Here is a 21,499-nt window from a genome sequence, read left to right as displayed (position 1 = left end):
AATCCAGACCCCTGATCGTAGAAAGAAAACACGCGTTTGTCATGTCAACATGCTCAAAACTTATGTTGACCGTGAGCATTTTGTTAAATCGCCCCTTGTGGTTGCACCTGTGGCTTCAGTATCAGTCGTTCCGCCCCCATACAGTCCCAGTGATGACAGGCTGGATGATCGGCATTGTTCTGTTTTCTGTGCGCGCCTTAGAAACTCTGAAATTTTGACAGACTTGGATGCATATTTGGTGCATCTATCCAATTCTGCTAAGTCTGATGTTATTGAGCTCATTGAGGCGTATCCGACCCTTTTTGGGGACATTTCCATGCAGACCAAAGTGTTAAGTCATGATGTTGATATGGGCGGTCATCAACCAATAAAACAGCATGCTTATCGCGTTAATCCGACAAAACGTGCTTTAATGCAGCAGGAGGTAAAGTATCTCCTTGATCACGGTTTCGCTGTCCCTAGTAGCAGTTCCTGGAGTTCCCCTTCACTGCTTGTCCCCAAACCTGACCAGGCCTCGCATTTCTGTAATGATTATCGAAAGGTCAATGCAGTCACCAAACCAGATTAATTTCCACTCCCCCGTATGGAGGACTGTATTGATCGGGTAGGGTCCGCTAAATATGTGACTAAGTTGGACCTACTAAAAGGCTATTGGCAGGTCCCACTTACTCAGCGCGCCTCGGAGGTAAGTGCTTTTGTCACTCTGGATCATTTTCTCCAATATACAGTCATGCCTTTCGGTTTGAGAAATGCCCCTGCTACTTTCCAACGGTTGATGAACGGTCCTATGTGGTGTGGAAAATTGTGAGGTTTATTTGGATGGCATAGTGGCCTATTCATCAACCTGGTCTGACCACATGAGAACACTCCGTCAAATCTTTGGATGTCTGTGCGCTGCTTCCCTTACACTCAATCTGGCCAAATGTGAGTTTGGGAAGGCTGTTGTGACCTACCTAGGTAAACAAGTGGGGCAAGGTCGTGTGTGCCCAGTTACTGCCAAAGTGCAGGCAATCTTAGATTTCCCAGCTCCTCAAACGCGGCGTGAGCTCCGCCGTTTTTTGGGGATGGCTGGGTATTACCGTGCGTTCTGCAAAAACTTTGCAGATGTGGTAGCTCCTTTGACTAGTTTGGTGAGTCCCAAAACTCCTTTCCAGTGGTCAGAGGACTGTCAGTTGGCTTTTGAAGCTGCCAAAGTTCTCCTCTGCAGTGCACCTGTGCTCGCAGCCCCAAACTTCACTCGACCATTTAAGCTGGAGGTAGATGCCAGCGCTCTTGGTGCGGGCGCAGTGCTCCTGCAGGAGGATGAGCGAGGCATTGATCACCCCATTTGTTGTTTTTCCAAAAAGTTCAAGAAACACCAACTACATTACAGCACCACTGAGAAGGAGGCCTTAGCTTTGCTGTTAGCATTACAACACTTTGAAGTGTACCTCGGGTCTAGTCCTGTGCCAACCCTTGTTTTCTCTGACCACAATCCGCTTGTGTTCCTGTCTCGGATGCAAAATAGCAACCAGCGTCTCATGCGGTGGTCCTTGTTACTGCAAGATTTTAATATTGAGATTCGTTACAAAAAGGGTTTGGAAAACGTTATAGCTGATGCTCTGTCTAGATCTTGAGTCAAACTTTTTATTGAAAATGTTTGATCTTGGGTGGGGAAGTGTTTTCCTGAGTGTACACAGGTAATAAAGAACAGGTGTGAACACCGGATTGGTCCAGCAGAGCTGATTGCTGTCTCCTGATTGGTCGTCTGGAGGACAGCAGCCATTTTAAGCCTCATTGGACAGGAGCTCTGGCTCTCTCTTCACTCTGCCATTCCCAACATGTGCCTGTGTAAACCTGTGTCTTGTGTTTGCAGTTGTTGTGAGTAATGTTAACAGCCTTCAGTCAAAATGGTTGTTTTGGGTTCTTGGATTTGTTATCCTTCAACCATTTTGTTTTATCTGTGAATACATATTTCTTTGACTTATTTGCTAGTAGCAGTTGGTAGGAGTGAGAAGTCCTTTTTTTGTTGGTTCCCTTTTTCTCCTGTTTTTGTTATTAGAAGCTTAGGTTAGAGCTTTGTCTTTTATTTACGTTTTGTTTTGGCTTAGGTAAGTTTAGTTTGCCTTTAGAATTGTTTTGTTTGTTGTTTTGGGGCCTCATCTCCAAAATAAAAAGACTGTTACTTTGCAATTCTTTGTCCTGGCCATGTTTGGGAGTGGGAAGAGTGGGGGGGGGGCACACATTATGTTGCGTCCGGTTTACCCCTAGACATCAGGTCGTAACAGCACTGTTGTGTTCAGGCAGGCAGGGTTGACAGCTCATGCAATTTGATCAAGTACGTTTGTGAAATTGTCTCAAGTCATCCTTAGAGCATCCATTGCTCATTAAAAGGCTCAGAATAAAGTTCCAGTCAAGTTTGATCCAGTTAAGACAGTTTGATCCAGTCAAGGTACTTGCATTTGTTTACATTACCATGTCCGTCAAAGGCAAATGTGATTATTAGCAAAATCTAAGGTTGAATTTAATATCAAAACTAATAATAGTCTGGAGAGAACTTTTGCATAAAAGCCTGAAATTATAATAATGTGCCATAAATGCAGTTTTTAGAGGGGACAAATCCCCAGTGGGGAAAATTGTTTAATATTCATACCAGAAAATAAATATCAGCACACATAACAAGGACCGGCAGGAAAATGAATTGTATCCCTATAATCTCTCTGCTCCATCAAGGCTTTCCCATCTCATTTCGCTGAGCTGTGTGGGTTATTGACGTAGCTCATAGCTCCTTGCTCCCAACAATCCGCTGTGTTAGTGTATGGAGACAGAGGATAAGTCAGCGTCACACTGACAGGTCTGCTGTGAAGCGCGCTGTTATCGCACTACAGAGGCAGTGTACTGCTCTACAACCTGAGATCAGTGCAGACTAACAGCAGGAATACAAGCGACACATAAACACCTCGGAGGATGTCTGGGATCACTGGGAATTTGGATTGCGAGGATTGTTTATCCTCGGCACATGTGGCCAATAGCACGGAGTCATATCTGCACCCTATGGATGAGGACGAACTTCTGAGATACATCTGGAGAGAGTACTTACACCCCAAGCAGTATGAATGGGTTCTCATTGTGGCTTACATTATTGTGTTCTTCGTCTCACTCATTGGAAACTCGCTGGGTAAGTTTTGATGTATTGTCATTTTTTTGTTGTCTTTTTCCATTCATGCGTAGGCTAATTAGTCCAGCAAAAGTAGTGCAACTTCTTGAGAATGTGAATGAGCATATTGCTATAAGGAAAATAAAGCTTTGCTACAGTGACTCAAAATATAAAATACTCCAGTTTGTCTTTTGATGTTCAGTGGAATCGCAGCTGCTGATGGAGAAGGAGGATAAGTCCGAGCACGTCTCTCAGTGCAGATCGAAATGTTCAGAATTTGACCCCCACAGATGTGTATAAAAATACAGATTGTGTACATTATATCGTTGTTTTACACTGTGAGCGGGAATACTTTGCTCTCAATGCAAGAATGGGGTAAACAAGCCTTTTGCACATACAGACTGACGTCTTAATTCACAATACTGTCATTCATCTGTTATCCATCCAGGGCTGTTTCGTTGCTGTTTATAGTTTTCAGGCGTATTTGAGAAATCCATTGACTTACATTCAGACTCAGAATATGAGGAAATTGTTGTGAGCAGGAGCAATTACAATTTAACTTAAAGAGGACTCAAGTGACCTTGCACCTGCTTCTCTGACTTGTATTGCCACTGCTTCATATGGGGGCAATTTATTGGGAAACTGCTGTGATATATTTGGCAAGATTTGTTTGTACCAGTGAGGGAGTCCGCTGGTGGTGCCCAGCAAAAGCTCCAATGTCACAACCTGCTCAGTTGATCCATCTCAATCTCAACTCCTAATGGCGTTTTGTGTGAATGCGTGCTGTTCATCTCACTGTAGGATTCATCCTCCCTCTTTGTTTATCTGAAGCTATTTTTTCTCCACTGGAACCATTTTTTAAAATGAAAAACACATTTTGGTCATAATTGCTGTCCCTGCAAACCAAACCGGACCAATTTTTAAGTTTTGTTTAAAAAACAGGAGCCTGGAATACAGCTGTGCTAACTTTTTTAATTAACTGTTTTAGTTTAACAAGATGTGCTGCAGTATTTCTCCTCAGCATGTGAGACAAAGAAGGTAATACTATTTGTATTATTTGAGTACATGTTGATTAAACAATGCTCATTCATTCTAACTAAAATGTAATTTCTTGTGCATAATTTGAGTGTGATTCTCCTGTAATTATTTGGAACCCTATAGTGTCTACCTGATGGGAGTAGTTTGTATTCTGAATACTATAGCTTTTCTCAAGAGCATTTTGGAGGAGGGATGCTCCCTCACCATCAGTTTGCAGCAGCATTATCACTGAAAGGAAATCACACTATTATTATTACTTACATTCATCAGGTAGACACAAACATGACTCCAAATGAATACTAATATCACTGTGTCTGTTGGATGTTTAAATAGGTAATTGCTAACATGTTTACCATATCAACGTTGTAAGGTGATAATATGTCAATGTTTTGTCTACTGCTTGTTTGTGCTGCCTCAAAGTGGCAAAACATTTTAAATTCAGGTTAATTTATTATCAAACTAATTACCTATATGTTAAGATTCTAGTAGGCGGGCACCAAAGGTGGCCAATGCCAGTTGGAGGCTTTTGCCAATAACCCACAGTGTCTTGACTGTGTCAGGGCAGCAAAAGCTACTGGTATCTGCACCTCTGGTGAGCCTCTAACAAACAAACAGACAAACAAAGAAACAAAGAAACAGTGAATTATTTATTTTTCAGTTTATGGTATACCACTAACACTGCCTTTTGCTACAGGTTTTATAGACGGACACCTCATTCAACCAGCAGCACAGCATCAGATGCATGCCTTTGTGTTTAGTACTGCATTCATTTAATTATGACCACAATAACAGGAGTTCAAAGAGGGGTTATGTCTTTGTTGTAGGTGCACATAACTGTTGCTGTGGGCCACAGCACACCTACAAAAGTCTTATTCTTTGTGTGTGTGTGCCAACATCTTAGATCTGGCTCGCTTAGTGAGGATTTCATCTTGTGTTGAAATGAAACAGCATTTTAAAATAAAATAAATAATAAAATAATAATAATAATGAACTACTTTTGCATGCTAATGTGTGCTAGTAAACATGACTGATGTATAATAATTAATATTATTTTGTAAATATATTATTTTGTTATTTTGAAAGGCAAATGTCCGTATAGAAAGAAATTTGAGTATTTACGATTAAAGCAAAACCTGGTGTGTAAAACATAACTAAAGAAAGTCATTCCTATATCCTGTAACGACACAAGCAAGCTACTATCAGCCTATCAGAGAGAGCTCTCTTAGTTATCTGGCTTCACTAAACCTAACATGATTTGGAATAACCAGTCACACAAGGCAGATTATCATGTTCACATGAACAAGAAAGAGTTTGTAACAAACAGCCAATTACATCCAACATGGAAATATCAACTTCTGATTTACTAAATCACACAACAGAAAAATGTAAAAAATGTCTTAGCTAGTAAAGTAAACGTTATTGGCATACAGTTTTGTAATTGTTGAATGTTAAAACCTTAAGAGGTCAAAACTCCAGCGAGACTTGAATAACGCAGCAAAAAAGAGATGTAATTCTTTTCTGGAACGATTTTTTTGAGTTCTTGCACCGCGAAGAAAGACATCAACCAATCAACACATGAGGATTATAAAACAACAACACAGCGTCCGTGGTGCGAACCAAGACCTTGTCCTTTTAACCTTGACAAACCTGTTCTGGGTCAATAGGATCCCGGTGGTTGGTCCTCTGCCTCCTTGGATGCGGCACTATTATCCCCAGAAGGACCTCAAACTGTTCCACTGACATCCTAAAATATGTCCCGAACTGGCTGTGATAAGCTGCCGCAAAGTGTTGCAACTGTCGCAAATTCACATCAGCGTAATGAATAGTTTTGATGCACAATATTCACAAGTGAGTATTTGGCATTTTTCGTTTATTCGTCACACCCACGGTTTGTAAAGGCCTTAAGAACTATCAACCTTCACACAAATATGTAGTTGTTCAACCCAAGTTCCTCAGTTAAATGTGCTGTACAAGCAACCCGTTCATGTTTCAAGGAGTCATTCAATTTAATGTGACCATCAAAAACACTGCATAATAGAGCTGTAATGGCAGCAGCACTGTGGTGTGCATAATCTATCCTTTTTAATTGATAATTATCCACATTTTGATTGATAATTATCCACAAATTGACCTAAATTAACATATTTAACTGTTAGCCTGATTGTCCAAAACCCTCGTGAGGAACCTCAGGCCAACTAGAGATAGAGAGTGATTTTTATTCCAAATAAAATTGTCTCTTCTTAGAAAAACAAGATGAGAAAAGTTGAGATGCATTGTGGACAAATGTTTTGGTTAATACTGGTGAAACATTTGTCAGAAACTTTGATTAATGACTTATGTCAGGACTTGGTATTGGCCTTTTTTTTACTACCTTATCAGAGTTTGTTTACACTTACATTGATATGCAGTAAGATATACTGTTTATTGCTCAATGATGATCCTGGACAATTGTACCAATTGTACCAATCACTGTACCAGGTGCTGTAAATTATTTTAATAGAATATTTAGATTTAGATAGAAATATTTACTAGGCTTTTCAAATGAAAAAAACAACAAAGCCAGACCAGAATGTGCTTATAGTTTTTGAAGCAGCTCCTGTAAAAGGTTTTTGGGTGTGCACTCGTTGCACTCTCCTTGTCCTTGACCTGAAATCAAATGACTTTAAAATTGAAATGTTCCTTAATGGTTTTACCTGATTTGAAACAGGATGCTGTGTCAGGACCTAACTAACCTAATTGAGAGGGCATTGATTAAAGGGGCCAACAATAGGCAGGACAAATACAAAGACTAGTCATTAAGGATCCTCAAATCATTCATTATGGCAGAGGTAGAGGACTAAAAAGAAGAGGTGTTTTGACAGATATTGACGGGCCTCAGCTCTGTTTTGTTTGAGTGTTTGGCAGCAGAAAGAGCAGTGGTTGGTGATGTTGATACAAAACACTCAGATATCGACACATTTTACTGCTGATTTAGTGGTAGCTAGCTTGGTAGACCTGCAAGTTGATTATAGGGGAAAACAAAACAAACCAAAAAACCTTTTGTGCACACAGAGTTCAGGATAAAACACTTTGCACTTTACAGGAAGAAAAAAACAGTATTTTTCTTGTGTATGCTGTATAAGAAGTCTTGCCCTTATGTTGCTTCTACAAAGGTTATTAATGAGATGTGGAAATATTGTAGTGTTGACTATTGGTGCTTTCACAAAATATTTACACAATGAGATTTTTGATAAATAATCATCATCAGTAATGTGGATATAATGAATAATGAATGTGGGTAAAGGCAAATAATAAAACAGTTACAACAGTCTGGTAAGTTCAGAAAATGACATCACTTTACTGTAATGCAGCCTTTAAAACCAGGAAAAGACAATACTTATGCCATATTACGATATCCAAAATCTAATATCTAGTCTCATATCACAATATCGATATAATATCGATATTGTGATATGATATGTCATATTTGGATATTGCCCAGCTCTATTTCAGACAAAAGACCTCTGCCTGAGGATCTCAAAGTACGTACTCGCATGTATGGTACCAGGAGGTCAAGGTCAAGGGTGTGAGGCCATGAAGAGCCTTAAAAGTGATCAGTAAAATCTTGTAAAACATACTGGGAGCCAGTGTAAAGAGGCTAAAACGGGAGTGGCATGAATCACGTCTCTTGGTTCTGGTTAAAAGCCTGGCAGCTGACTTTTGTACAGTCTGGAGTCAATTTATAGATTTTTGGTCCAAGCAAGTAAAGAGGCTGTTGCAATAATCCAGGCATGATGAGATCAAGGCATATCAAATGGTCTCTGTGTCTTGATGATAAAAACATGATTGCACCAGTTTTGTGGTTAAAAACTTAAAAGCAGGGACACAGACAGTAAATTATGGCTATGTAAACCAAACATTTTTAGGTAGGAACTTTCAAGTTGTAGCACTGTCTCATTCATATTTTTTGTTTTTCTTGCAGATATTCACATGCGTATTTATGAAAGTTACTTTTTCCTACTTTCTATTCCAATGTTTTTCACAAAATACATAATAGTCCCAATAGTGCCTTAGCTTGCATTAATGTGGATCCAACCATCCTCCAGAGATTAATGATAATGTGTTCTTTCATGTGCGGTTTTAAAGATGAGATGTGGTCTAGATGTGTCTGTGTTTTGGTGATAGCGCCTGTAGCAGCTTGGTTCCTGTAGCAGCATGGGGAGCTGTAACCGAGACACGGTGGATGAAAAGGAGCTTACTCATGTCTTTCTCCCAGCAGAAAAAAAACCCATCCAACTTCAGTAGCTTACCGTAACTGTTGATGCACAAAAAAAGAGCATGCAGCCAGGATGTTTATTTATACTGCAGTAGACGTTATGAATATTACTCTTTTTAGTTTTAGTAACTTTAGATCTTTATTGTTATTGTAGCAGCTTCTGATATCCCCAGCTGATCAGATCTATCTTTGACGTTGTGCGTAGTTACAGTCACAGTCACAGTCTATTATTATTATTTTTTCTTATATAATCTGCTGCAGTATCACGTCTGCATTTTAAAGTGATTATATCACATATGGGGCTTAAAAAAGAAATAGTGAACAAAAGAAAACACGTAAATCTGACACCAGTCAATCAACACCAATTAATCTACAGTGCACAGAAAACACAGAGAAGCAGACTAAAGAGTCCACTGACAGTCAGGTAGCAGATTAATATTAGACAATGGATATTATCTGATGCATAAATCATGCAGCATACATGTACAGGAGTGGTAGAAAACTGAATTAAGGGTAGAAGGCTTATTTACCCAAAGAAGGCCTCTTCTATCCATCTATTAGTAGACAGTACACACTGGTCTCTGAGTCAACTCTTTATAGCAAAACCACCTAAAATAATTCAAATAAAAATACTTTTCAGAAGCATGCATATTTTTTAGTGCAGAGAAACTTTTCCCACCCACCATCCAAATTCTCTCTGTCATTTTATACATTCATATTGCAGACAGGTTACACCATGTCTGAATTAATATGAATTACTCAAGAATTACAGGAAAAACAGCTGTGCCCCAGTTGCACGCTACGTTTACTAAGAGTACACATTATGTACTCATGTTCACAATATCGTTTTTGCAGTTAAAAGAAAGTGATGTAGGCTACTTTGCTGTCTTAAGAAATTACAGAACACGCTGCCAAACAAAGGAAGGCAAAAAATGTTTCTCTTGCTTACAATCTGTCTGACTGTTTGGGTTTCTTGCCCCGTCGTACTTTGTTGTAGTTCTGTAGTCTCTTTTTAGAGCATGGAGGGTCGAAAACAATTATTAACTAGAACTGCAAGCAGTTATGACGGGGTCGCCCCCGACGACCCGGGGAGCATGTGAAAGTGGAACCCAAAGCATAACTATGGGGAGGCAAATGTCAGGAAATATCGAGATGTGTGAGCTGCAAGGTCTGTGGTACCTTGCCATTGCAAATATCCCATTAACATTGATTGAGTAAAAGGGCCAAAACTGGACAGGACAGGCTAACTACAGACTACAAACTACAAACGTGTGATGGGCAGACAAGCACATACCAAATATGTTATTTTTTAATAAATGATACACAGTACATTTATTTACATTTGCTGCAAAGGTAAAAACCATAAGGCAGTAGATACAGATTATACTGCATGTAATGTTAAAAAATGTGGAGAAATTCAATTGCTTGAATAATGTTACATGAATGTTAATGTCCCTTAATCTTTTTAAATTCACTGTATATAACTTTTAAATTTACTAACAAGCTGTGTGCTTCACCAGGCAAAGCAACAGTGAGAAACTAGGCAGCTAATATTCAAGGTACTGTCTCTTTAAAAGACACAATAATGCAAAAAGGTTTAACTTTATGTTTTGCTATTTCATTATGGAGTTTATTTTAGTATTTTTTTGTTTATTTGTAATGATTACATTTGTCGCACATTATATATTGCATCAAGACAATGGTCTGATGATACTGTAGATATAAAATGTTGTTTGTCGGGCTATTTCGTTATTAAATTCACTTCTGATACGTTTTTATGCGAGAAATCTATTGGCCGTTTTACGAAAATTGATGGCTAATTGCAAATTTGATAAGACGTGTCGGACTTTAGGAGCTCCTCACAGTCTGATGAGAAAACGGCAACCTCCATACCCAGTGAAAGTCACCGTTTCTCTGCTACTGGACTACTGGAGCTCCGCGGAGCTGGCTGGCTGCCAGCTGCCAGCATAACTAGAGTATATTTAGTTTGCATTTTGTCACGCCACTTATATAACATCTGACCCAAGGTCTTATAAAGCTAACTATGGTGTCCGATTTCAATTTAATGCATTTTTGTGAACATTAGGGATTTCGTTAGCTGCTACTTCTCGCTTCAATCCTAGCTATGTGTACAGATCGCGGCTAGCTAGTTAGCTTCACTTTCGGCATAATTAAAGTCTATTTACAGTTTGAATTTCGTCACGCCACCTATAGAACATATACCCCAAGGTCTTACAAAGCTAACTATGGTGTCCGATTTCAATTTATTGCATTTTTGTGAACATTAGGGATTTCGTTAGCTGCTACTGTCCCCTCAATCCTAGGTATGTGTACAGATCGCGGCTAACTAGTTTGCTTCACTTTCGGCATAATTAAAGTCTATTTACAGTTTGAATTTTGTCACGCCACTTATAGAATATATACCCCAAGGTCTTATAAAACTAACTATGGTGTCCGATTTCAATTTAATGCATTTTTGTGAACATTAGGGATTTCGTTAGCTGCTACTGTCCCCTCATCCTATGGGTAGCTAAAGATCGCGGCTAGCTGCAGGCCCTGGAGCTCCATCAGGGCCTCTGCATTTTGTAGTCCAGTAACCCAGAACCGGTGACTTTGCGCCGCGGGCTTCCCTTCGTGACGGAGATCCAGCTAGCTCACAGCAAGTCTATGAAGACACGCCGAGCGGCGAGGCAGCACCGGCCGCTGTCACATAGCCTGCTGAGCTCCTGCTGAACTGCGACACACAGTCGGACAGAATTTGCAATTAGCCATCAATTAGCCATATTTGACCTCTACATGTTGATTTCTCGCATAAAAAAGTCTCAGAAGTGAATTTAGTAATTAAATAACATACCTCTGGAGATCTGCATGACCTAGCTAGATTCAGAAGACTAAGCTGACCTCAGGTCAGTGGTGTAGCCTATGCAAATGTTGGGGCGTGACAAAGACTAGGTTTTGGGATCCTGACGTCAGCATCCAGCTTTGTTGAGATTCGCCCGTTTTCAGCGGCAGTTTCAAAATGTGAGATTTGCTGAGGATAGGGGTATCAATGGGATTTTGAGCTTCTATGTATGTCTTATTTACCCACCGAACTGTCGTTATTCAACTATGACAAGGTAAAATCGGTTTTGCATTCTATCACCCCTTTAAAACCGATATGTTTATCTGCCAATTCTGGACACTGGATTAGATGTAGTTACCATGAGACATGTAAAACAGCTGAACAATGTTGTTAATTCACCTTGCCAAATGAGAGAACACTGTACTATGTCAGTCTCAGCATGCAATGTCACACTAACACATTCATATTTAAATGTCCTTATGCAAATTTCTGATTGATTCATATTTTGCCAACAGGAACAAAGATGTAAACAGGAATAACGTTGATTTTTAATTCACATTCTGTTATTGACAACATGACTTCAAGACAGTTGGTGATTAACATTAAATACCCTGCACTCATGATAAATATGAGCCTTTATTGGACGGTCTTTGATTGTGCATCATTTTCAGTTTGCTTTGCAGTGTTGAAAAACCGTCACATGCGCACCGTGACCAACTACTTCATAGTAAATCTCTCCTTTGCCGATGTCTTGGTTACCATCATCTGCCTGCCTGCGAGTCTCGTTGTAGACATCACAGAGACGTGGTTCTTTGGAAAGACTCTTTGCAAAATTGTGCCTTATCTGCAGGTAAGAGATCAACTTTGGCATCTGCTTTTTCAAACAGGATATTTGAAATATTGACCTGATCTGAACCATAAAGAAATGTTTAGGAATATGAGTGTCACGAAGTGGCTCGCAGTTCAGACAAAGAAGGATGAAGAACACACATGTGGTCTGAACCAAAAATGAATATAATGTATTAAAATAACTATTCACATAAATAAAGCACTATTGAATATCAGTAATGTAGACGTGTGCATGGCTGAGTTGTTACAAAGCAACAAAGCAAACAAACAAACAAAGTGTAGACTACCAGAGAGAGCGAGAGAGAGAGAGAGAGAGACATGCTGGCCATCTTTGAATGCTCTGCTTAGCTTCTTTATGAAAGGTGAGGAGAAAAGACCTGTTTCTATTATTCTTAAAATTTTCTGTGTCTGTATTTATGAGAATACCTTTTTCACATCTCATGAGGCCTTTGATGTTATTCCATGGTGATTCAATGCCTTGGGCAAGTCTTTTGCTTTTTAAATTCCATTGCAGCATCAGCCTCCACTGTGTCAACACATCTGCCAAAAAGAACCATCCATTTCATATTACAGTGCAGGCCACATATACAGTATATCAGTATTGAGAGAGTGCACCAAAATTTTACACGATCCTGCACAAATCCTGCTCTATTCAATACACACCGATGTCAAAGTGATTACCTCAACCAAAGTATGAGCATATGCTGGATGGATGCAGCTGTAAACCACAGGGGTTACAGACACTGAATTTATTCCAGACATGGGACAAATTGGTCTGCTGGGCTGGCTAATGGCTTACCATGTCACACCTCACACCTTACACCTCATGGCACTAAATTAGCGGCCCATCTGAAGCCCTTCATGGTCACATTTACTGTGCATGCTGCTGTGTGCTTTGCTACTGCTGCTACAGTATTTGGAAATGGCCATCTCATGCTGGTTTTATAAATCAATGAGGATCTTTTTGTCCCTGATGTATTCCCATTTGGGAATTACTTCAGTTCCCTACGTTTCATATGACATTTTGCTAGGTTTTCCGTGCTGCAGTGGTATATTGCCTCAGGGGGATCATCTCAAAGAAGTGAAACTGTTCTGCTATCTCCATCTGCAGTACATAATGTTGTACACCCAATGACAATATTGATTCCTGAAAGAAATTATAGAAGCGGTTGAAGAAACTGTGTCATGAATGAATGTTGACTTGTTGAAACTGCAGCAACACAGTTTAAGTCTTCGGTTTGTATTTACAGTTAATCAAATATTGTAGTAAACAAGATGGATTGGCTCAAGGCAGCACAAGAAAAACATATTGGAAGCCCTGAATGAAAGCTTAAAGCTGCTTAGGCTTAGCTTGTATTGAAGGTCTGCAATACACTGAATGAGTTCACTGCACGGTTCAACAAAAGCCATACACAAAGCATTATGCAGAAGAGGGCCTATATTTTAAACTATAACAGAATTAAACTCATCTATGATCTCTGTCGCAATTCTAAGCTAACCTGGGCTCGTATAGCAAAGAAACACAGCTACTAAAGACTAACCTAGCGCCTAACATTAATGGTATTGTCTTCTCTCCCTGTGTGATACATTTAACGTGAGAGCGAGTCCTAAACTGGCCTGGATGAGTGTATGCTTTCCTACCTAAGAGGGGTTCAGATCAACCAACAAGCCCCCTCATGGCCCTGTCCACAACATCTCTATCTATGGGTAACTTAATACCAAACTATTGTTCATGCAGGAAGAACATGATCCACTCCCTGTGGTTTCTATTTTTACATCACGTTCAGCGTACTCAGCCTTTAACGTCACTCAACATACCTGTCAATCCAGTAATGATTTTCTGGCAGATGACAATTATGTCAGGATTTGTCCCTTTCTGTTGTACGAGGCAAGGATTTCTCTTAGACCTTTTAAATGAAGGAAATTAGTCAGCAAAGGTGATTTAGTTCTGCTGCTGGCATACTTAAGCTAAACATTTTAAAGTGAGGGAGCTGAGCGTTTATTTCCCACAGGACATGAACCCACCAGAACCCACAAGTTTATCTCCCACAATAATATTATGCCGCTGCTGTGAACCAATAGGACTCACCGAAGACAACCATCTGCAACACGCTTAAATGGAATGAGAGCGTCTTGAAAATAGTTTTTCATGCATCATAGCCTAATTCCACAGGTCCATAATTGAAATCTTGCTTCATCTGGTACAACTATGCCTTCCCCAAAGCCTCCTTAAGAGTGAGGCAGGTGTGTAATTCAGATTCAGGAAGAAGACAAAGAACATTGTCTGTGACCCACCAACCCTGCAGACTCACTCTGGGACTTTACAGTGCCGGTGGAAAAGAAAAAAGCTGACAGTTCTATTAGAAGGCTGTTGGCTAAATACTTGCTTTATAGCCAAGTACCAAGATTCAGAGCAAATCCCCAATAACTAAAACTTTTGAAATAATGTTTAAATTAATGTTTACTTGTCCATAACCACTCCAAACTATGCAATCAAATTGTAGGTGAATGTCTCCTACTATATGTCACAGTTGCAAACCATTAAATACAGTAAGAAGCCAAGGGTCTTTTTTCTGGTTTCTGACTTTGAAGTCCTTAAATAGTAAAATAAATAGTTTTGTCTCCATCTAACTGGTCTTTCTTTTCTTCTCCAGACCATCTCTGTTTCTGTATCAGTCTTGACACTGAGTTGTATTGCCCAAGACCGTTGGTATGCTATCTGCCACCCGCTGATGTTTAAGAGCACAGCTAAGAGGGCTCGCAAGAGTATTGTTGTCATCTGGGTTGTGTCGTGCATCATCATGATCCCTCAGGCTATTGTGATGGAGTGCAGCAGCTTGCTGCCTGAACTAACAAACAAGACCAGCCTGTTCACAGTGTGTGATGAACATTGGGGAGGTTAGTTTTCACAAATTCCTCTTTAACACATGAAAACATTGTGCCAAATGTCTGCCAGATGCACAGGTTATACTGAGCCCTAAATAAAAGACTAAAAGGACAACTTTCAGTCACAATTTCTCTTGTTTTTTTTGTTTTTTTTACAAAGGGGGCAACCCTCAGCAGAGTATTATATTTGGTGTGCTACAATCAGTTTTGTGTCTGATGCCATTTAGCTGCCATTTGATACTTTTATCAAATGGCAACATTCTGAGAGCAGAGCACCGTTTACAGGGTTTACAAGGACTAATAAAGTAGGATGAATGACTTTGCTAAGATAAGCAAGTCTCTTAAAGCCCTCAAAGGAGGAGAATCTTGCAAAGAGAAACAGCGTTTCAATCGCTTCACCTTCATTAGGTTACAATAATTTGAGCAGGCTATTGATTTGAAAGCTATTAAACACTGATTGCTTATTTACTGACAGGAAAAGGTCAATGAAAGAAATACTTTGGAACAAAATTATTTGGAACTGTACCCTCTAGAAATACCTCAAAGCAGCAGTTTAGTGTCCTTTTTAGTATTTTTTAATGAGAAAATAGCCGAGAATTGTAACAGAAAATTCGGCAGAGCAGGCCTGTCATGCTTTGGACTTCTTCACATGCTGAAATGGTGTGAATGGGGCTGTCATACAGTAAGAACGATATTTAGTGCCAAAATAGTGTGAAGAGCAGTATTTTTACCATCTCTCCAAAACCTAAAATGCAAGAGCATATGTGTAAGGAATGGATTAAACAGTTTGTGTATCTGTCTATCTAAAATGTTAGCATACCCAGCCATCTTGTACCTGAGTAACATTAGTAGCATTATTGGCTGTTTTCATTAACTCAAACGTCCAAGGTTTCCTTGATTAATATCTCAATAGGCTTATTTCTGAGGGCGAACACTTTAGTGTTCATTAGTTCTTTAGTGTTCAAGAATGAGGCTTTTAGAGAGGAAAAAAAAAGAATGCCAGGTGTTAAATTCACTCTGTCAAGTCAAAGTAAATCAAATAAAACAATATGTCAAAAAAATATATACTGGTAACACCATTCAATATCTATCACTATTTGTTATGAGTAAGTGTTCTTACTAAGAGTTGGGTGGATGCATTATTCGCATCTCCTCCTTTGTCAGACCAGAGTGTTACATCTATTACAATTTGTGTATAATAGCACTGACAATTTTGCTGCTCACAGTTTTTATTATGTGGTGTCTCAGATGAACCAACTGTCAGACTTGCTGGGTTTTTGACATCTTTACCTTTTTAGTTAAACACAGCTTCACAGCTCTGTCATGCACTTCTGAAGACTATCAAATACTGCCTCTGAAATAAAAAGACACATGACATAATGATGTAAAACACAGAGATATAAATCATTAACTACCACCTACGACATTGATGAAGCCTCTTGGATATGTGGCAAAAGTCTTCAGGTGTTTCATTATAACCCCAGAGGATTTAGTGTCTTTTGTCTGTTGACACCTTAATATCTTGTTAACTGAAAACATTCTTAGTCTAAACCATGGTTAAACATGGTTGGATGCATTCTTGGCAGCTACACAATTAGCTCTGCAGAATAATGCATCAATCACTTCAGTTTCTCATTCTCAAATGAGGTTAACATTAGCAGATGTAAACCATTTTGGCTTCACAGTGTGAATTTCAACCATGACCTTATCTGAAATGCATTACAGCTGGTAGCTACAATCATTTCCACCAAATAATGCATCCACCCTTTAACACTTAAAATCAAACTGTGATAGGAATGAAATGGTGTTAACAGCACAGCCTATACTTTATTTTATCGGCTTTGACAATGTGAATTTGACATTCATTTTTCCGCATTTGAAAGCCTCATTTTCTGTCATGTCATGTCCTGTCTGAAATGCTTAAAAAACACATCTAGAAAGAACACCAAAGACTTCGCCTTCAGAAATATTGAGATATTAATCAAGGACATTTCAGAGCAATCATATTAAGGAAATGCTACTTCTACTGAGTCTAATAATCGATTTCTGGTGCTCCAGCCTAGAATATTTTCTCAAAAACCGTGAATGCTTTTAGGCTGATGTCTTTTAGAGGCTGTAGCAGGCTCCATTTTAAAACTAGAGTGAAGATACTGGTATCAAATTAAACGAAATGACCTAAGGAATCAATGGATACCAACCTTGTCATCTAGCAAAATTAGGCCAGGTTAGGAAATGCATGGCTATTGTCAAAGAGGCCCCATATGGCTTCTATGGGTACCCACGGGTCTCCCCTTTACAGACATGCCCACTTGATGTTAATCCCATGCAGTTTGGGACATAAACCCTCCAGTTTTCCCCATGCAGTATTAATGTGTGATTTTCACATATTTGCCTAAAATGGTGTATTTGTTTATCTCTGTATACTGGGGTCACTAAACAGTCTTGGAAATGCATACGTTTGGTATGACTGGACAGGAGAGAATCTTGTGGATTTAATGTGCACAATTGTATTCATGTGTGATGATGTTATTGCCCATATATAGCTATTTCATTGTAGTGAGGCATTTGTTGAAACTTGACCTCTGCTGTATAAAATGACCTGTTATGACCTCTAGGATAATCACAGCCTCATGAAACTTTACAACCACAAACTAGAGTCCTACAGCATTCATAGGATGTATGGCTTTTTAAGTGTATTGCAGTTAGATAAGTCCATATTATTATGGGATTGATTCAAATATAGCAGATGTGTCAGCTAAACATTCATTCTGTAAACTCTACTCCAGCATAATATCACAAAAATCGGTTTCAAGATTAGCAATGCTGTTTACGTCAAATTTTCTACCCTACCTACTGCATGTTATGCAACTTAAAAATAGTAACATTCATTTTTGCCTCTCTTTAGGTGGCAGCAGTACAACATGAATCATCCTCAACATTTGTTGTGATCTGGTTTCAGAATGATGAAGACAGCTGTAGAAAAATTAGACATAAAATAGGATGTAGGCTCTACAGGATGATTTTTTTTCTTGGCAATTATGTTTTTTATATTGTCTTTCTGCAGACAAAATCCACAGTCTTCGGCTAGAAATGAGAAGCCTGCTCTTGATTACTTTTATGTGAAGTCAAAGACCCATTGTTTGAAAAATGACTTTATAATGCAAAAATAAAAGATGAATGGAAGGATTGACATAGCAACAGTAACGGAGGGGACAAGTCTTAGCTATCAGTCACTATCCAGACAGATTTCAATCAAATTATGATGATGTTTTTTTATTCTTTCAACAGCTGAGATCTACCCAAAGGTGTACCACACCTGTTTCTTCATTGTCACATACTTTGCACCCTTATGTCTCATGGTCCTGGCGTATATCCAGATATGTCACAAGCTGTGGTGTCAACAGGTTTGTATTCCAGCGCTTTATGTTTTTTTAAAGTAATACATCAGCTCTTACAAAGCCAAGTTTAGGATGCCTGATGTATGCACATATTTTATTAACAGCTTCCTGGGAGCACATCAGTAATGCAGAGGAAGTGGTGGTCCATCCAGTGCTCAGCTCCGACTCCAGGGCCGGGAGAGCCCGTGAGGGTCAGGACCAGCACAGTTTGTGCTGAGATCAAACAAGTGCGAGCCCGACGCAAGGCGGCTCGCATGCTGATGGTGGTGCTCTTTGTTTTCGCCTTGTGCTACCTGCCAATCAGCGTGCTCAATGTCATGAAAAGGTAAAACTACCTTGAGCTCTGCTGCTTCAAGGATCAAAAGCCCTTCAAATACAGATGCTGTGATAAACCAGGGCTCACAGTTTGCATTTCTTTTTTTTCCACCTTAGTAGTTTCATGTTTAATAATGACTGATAGAGTATAGTACTGAATTGTTTCTTGTTATCCTGATTTAAAATAATGTGATAGTATAGCATTAAAATCATCCAAAATGAATCTTTAACTGATACATGCCATACTTTACCTGCAGAGTCTTTGGGACGTTCAAGAAAACAGATGACAGAGAGACAGTGTATGCATGGTTCACTTTCTCACATTGGCTCATATATGCTAACAGTGCAGCAAATCCCATCATCTACAATTTCCTCAGCGGTAAGTCTGTAACCTGCCTCATCACTTAGACCAGTTGTGTGGGTTCATTACTGCCATCCAGTGGACAGTTTGGCCACAACAATACAGCTCACTGGTTCAAATGTTCAAATTCCTCATCTGATAATATGTTGTGCATATACAAATATTAATCTAAGATAAAGTTGTATTTATCACAAAATAAATCTTACATTAACTGTTTTAGGTATTGTATTGCCCTGATAATGACTTAAGTAAAACATGCATCTCAGCTGTTAGTTACCCCTATGAAACTAAAAAATGCTGTTTTTGGCATATAAAAGGTTCAAACTGAATGGTTTCTGGGTGGATTTTCTGTTTTTTGTTTGACACCAGGGAAGTTCCGCGGGGAGTTCAAAGCAGCCTTTTCTTGCCAAGGTCAGAATCGAGCACAGAGCACGAGGCCCAGAGCGAGCACAGGCAGCCGGAAGTCCCTGTCAACTCAAGTCAACAACATGGACAATGTGTCACGCATATCAGATCAGATCATGTCAGTCTTATAATCCAGGTGGGGAGTTCTTCTGGCACACTCATCATTAAGGTAGGCATTAAAATGTTTAAACCTGGTTATAAAAACAAACAGATATTTGAATGGAAGATAATGTCTCAAAATTATTGTTTCATGGTTTCACGATGACACAAATTAGGAGCTTTGGAGAACTGACCACTGATTTCTGAAGACCTTCTCACTTCCCGGACACAGTGGGATATGGCAATCACTTGTAATTCACTGAAACTTTCTAAGGACACTTTTCAAATGTTTAGTATTTAATACCTCATACCTTATGTATTTTGTGTATATGGGTTAAGTTACATTGATTTAATTGCACATGGATATTTTTATTGTATTGTGACTGTAATATTTTGACTGTATGACTTTTCAGAAGCCAGCATATGCATTACAGAGTATTTATTCATATTTATTTATTGGTTTACGGTTTATACAACTACAGAAGAGTAGGTGCTATAGAGAATAAGTCTTATAATTCATCACATGTGTAGTCTGTCTCCCTCATGAGCAGATGTCCATCTTCAGTCAGTCAGTCTTCAGTGTACATGGGCTTGAATGTATGATTCTGTGCAGTATGGAAATGATGTCAGGTCAAACATCATAGTCATCTATCAGACTTCTGAATATTCAACATGATACTTGCATGAATGTCTTGGAATGTGTCCTGGTGGACCAAAACAAAATGGTCCATTCAAAGGGCCCTTTTGAAATGCACTGAAATGCTTCTGTCAGTCACCTTTAATGACAGCTTTGGAGCACAGGAGACACTGTTGGAAAAACAGTGGATGTCACAAAGTATTTTTATACTAATACCAAACTACACTTTAAAATGTGCAATCAAGAAAAATCCTGAAATGTGCTTCAAAATCAGAATAGGATTTATTGCCAAGTAAGTATAACTTACAAGGTAGTTGCATTGGTGGTTGGTGCATTCATAAGCAAACATTTTAAAAGAAAATAAACAATAAATGTAAAAGATAACCTAAACAAATATATACAGCATAACTGTTTAACAATAAGACAAAAGGCTGTATGGTTTAGTGGAGGATGTGCAAAAATGTTCAGGGAATGTGCAAAAGTTCGGGATATACTGTATATAGTATGTGAGATATGAAATATGTTTAGTGATAGAAATACAAAATGTCAGTCCTACATTGACAACAGTATTGGCTATTAATCAATCAACTGTTTCTAATTAACAGTAAAACCCTGCATTGCAGCTTGGCTGAGGCTTACTCATCAATTAGCCTGATTAACTAAATTTATTTTTTTAATGAGACATTGGACTGATTATCTAAATAAATCAATATTAGGTCAGAAAAATAGCTAAATATGGCAACATATAAATGGGTTAACATAAACGATTAACTTTCACAGTTGCTCCAATACTGCAGTACAATGACTTCTACTGTCTCACTTTTTTTTTTTAATTACACCTGAAAGCTGCCCAGTACAACTAGTCTTATCTGCCACTAGAGCAGTTGGGGGTAAAGGGCCCTTAAGGGCATCTCACTGGTGGTAATGAGGCAGTCAAAAGCAATGTTCTTTCACTGTCTCCACCTAAATGAATCCTGTTGGCCCAAGAACTGACAATAGCAACAGCTCTTAGAGGATGAAGCCTATATGAAATAGAACGTGGAATGCTTACTAATTACAGTGCTTAACTTTTCGTAGCTTTGTGAACGAATGGTTCATTTTAACAGGCTGAGAACAGATAGCGCCGTATCACCACGTACGTCCCCACGGTGTCGATTTAACACAGAAGCAATTGGCCTTAAGACTCAGTAGTTGTGGTTGCTGAAAATAAGTGAGACTGGTCAAAAGTCAGCTTTTTAAACTCTGCTACAAATTTATTTGGGGCATTTGCTGAAGACA

General features: G+C 39.0%; 1 protein-coding gene across 2 annotated transcripts; it reads left to right on the top strand.

The window, feature by feature from the left end:
• Nucleotides 1-2,811: 2,811 nt before the first annotated feature.
• Nucleotides 2,812-20,765, top strand: hcrtr2 (hypocretin (orexin) receptor 2). Of its 2 annotated transcripts, XM_035992748.1 has the most exons (8): nt 2,812-3,157; nt 11,943-12,121; nt 14,775-15,018; nt 18,295-18,410; nt 18,509-18,729; nt 18,977-19,098; nt 19,450-19,654; nt 19,761-20,765. In XM_035992748.1, the coding sequence occupies exons 1-7, from the start codon at nt 2,947-2,949 to the stop codon at nt 19,614-19,616; spliced, it is 1,260 nt and encodes a 419-aa protein (XP_035848641.1). In that variant the 5' UTR covers nt 2,812-2,946; the 3' UTR covers nt 19,617-19,654; nt 19,761-20,765. The 2 variants fall into 2 exon arrangements, with proteins under 2 accessions (XP_035848641.1, XP_031156992.1); XM_031301132.2 differs by having other exon boundaries at nt 19,450-20,765.
• Nucleotides 20,766-21,499: the final 734 nt, after the last annotated feature.

This window comes from Sander lucioperca, chromosome 15, assembly GCF_008315115.2.
Source record: "Sander lucioperca isolate FBNREF2018 chromosome 15, SLUC_FBN_1.2, whole genome shotgun sequence".
Lineage (NCBI taxonomy): Eukaryota > Metazoa > Chordata > Actinopteri > Perciformes > Percidae > Sander > Sander lucioperca.
The sequence above is the reverse complement of the archived record's forward strand: the minus strand, read 5'-3'. Positions and strand labels throughout refer to the sequence as shown.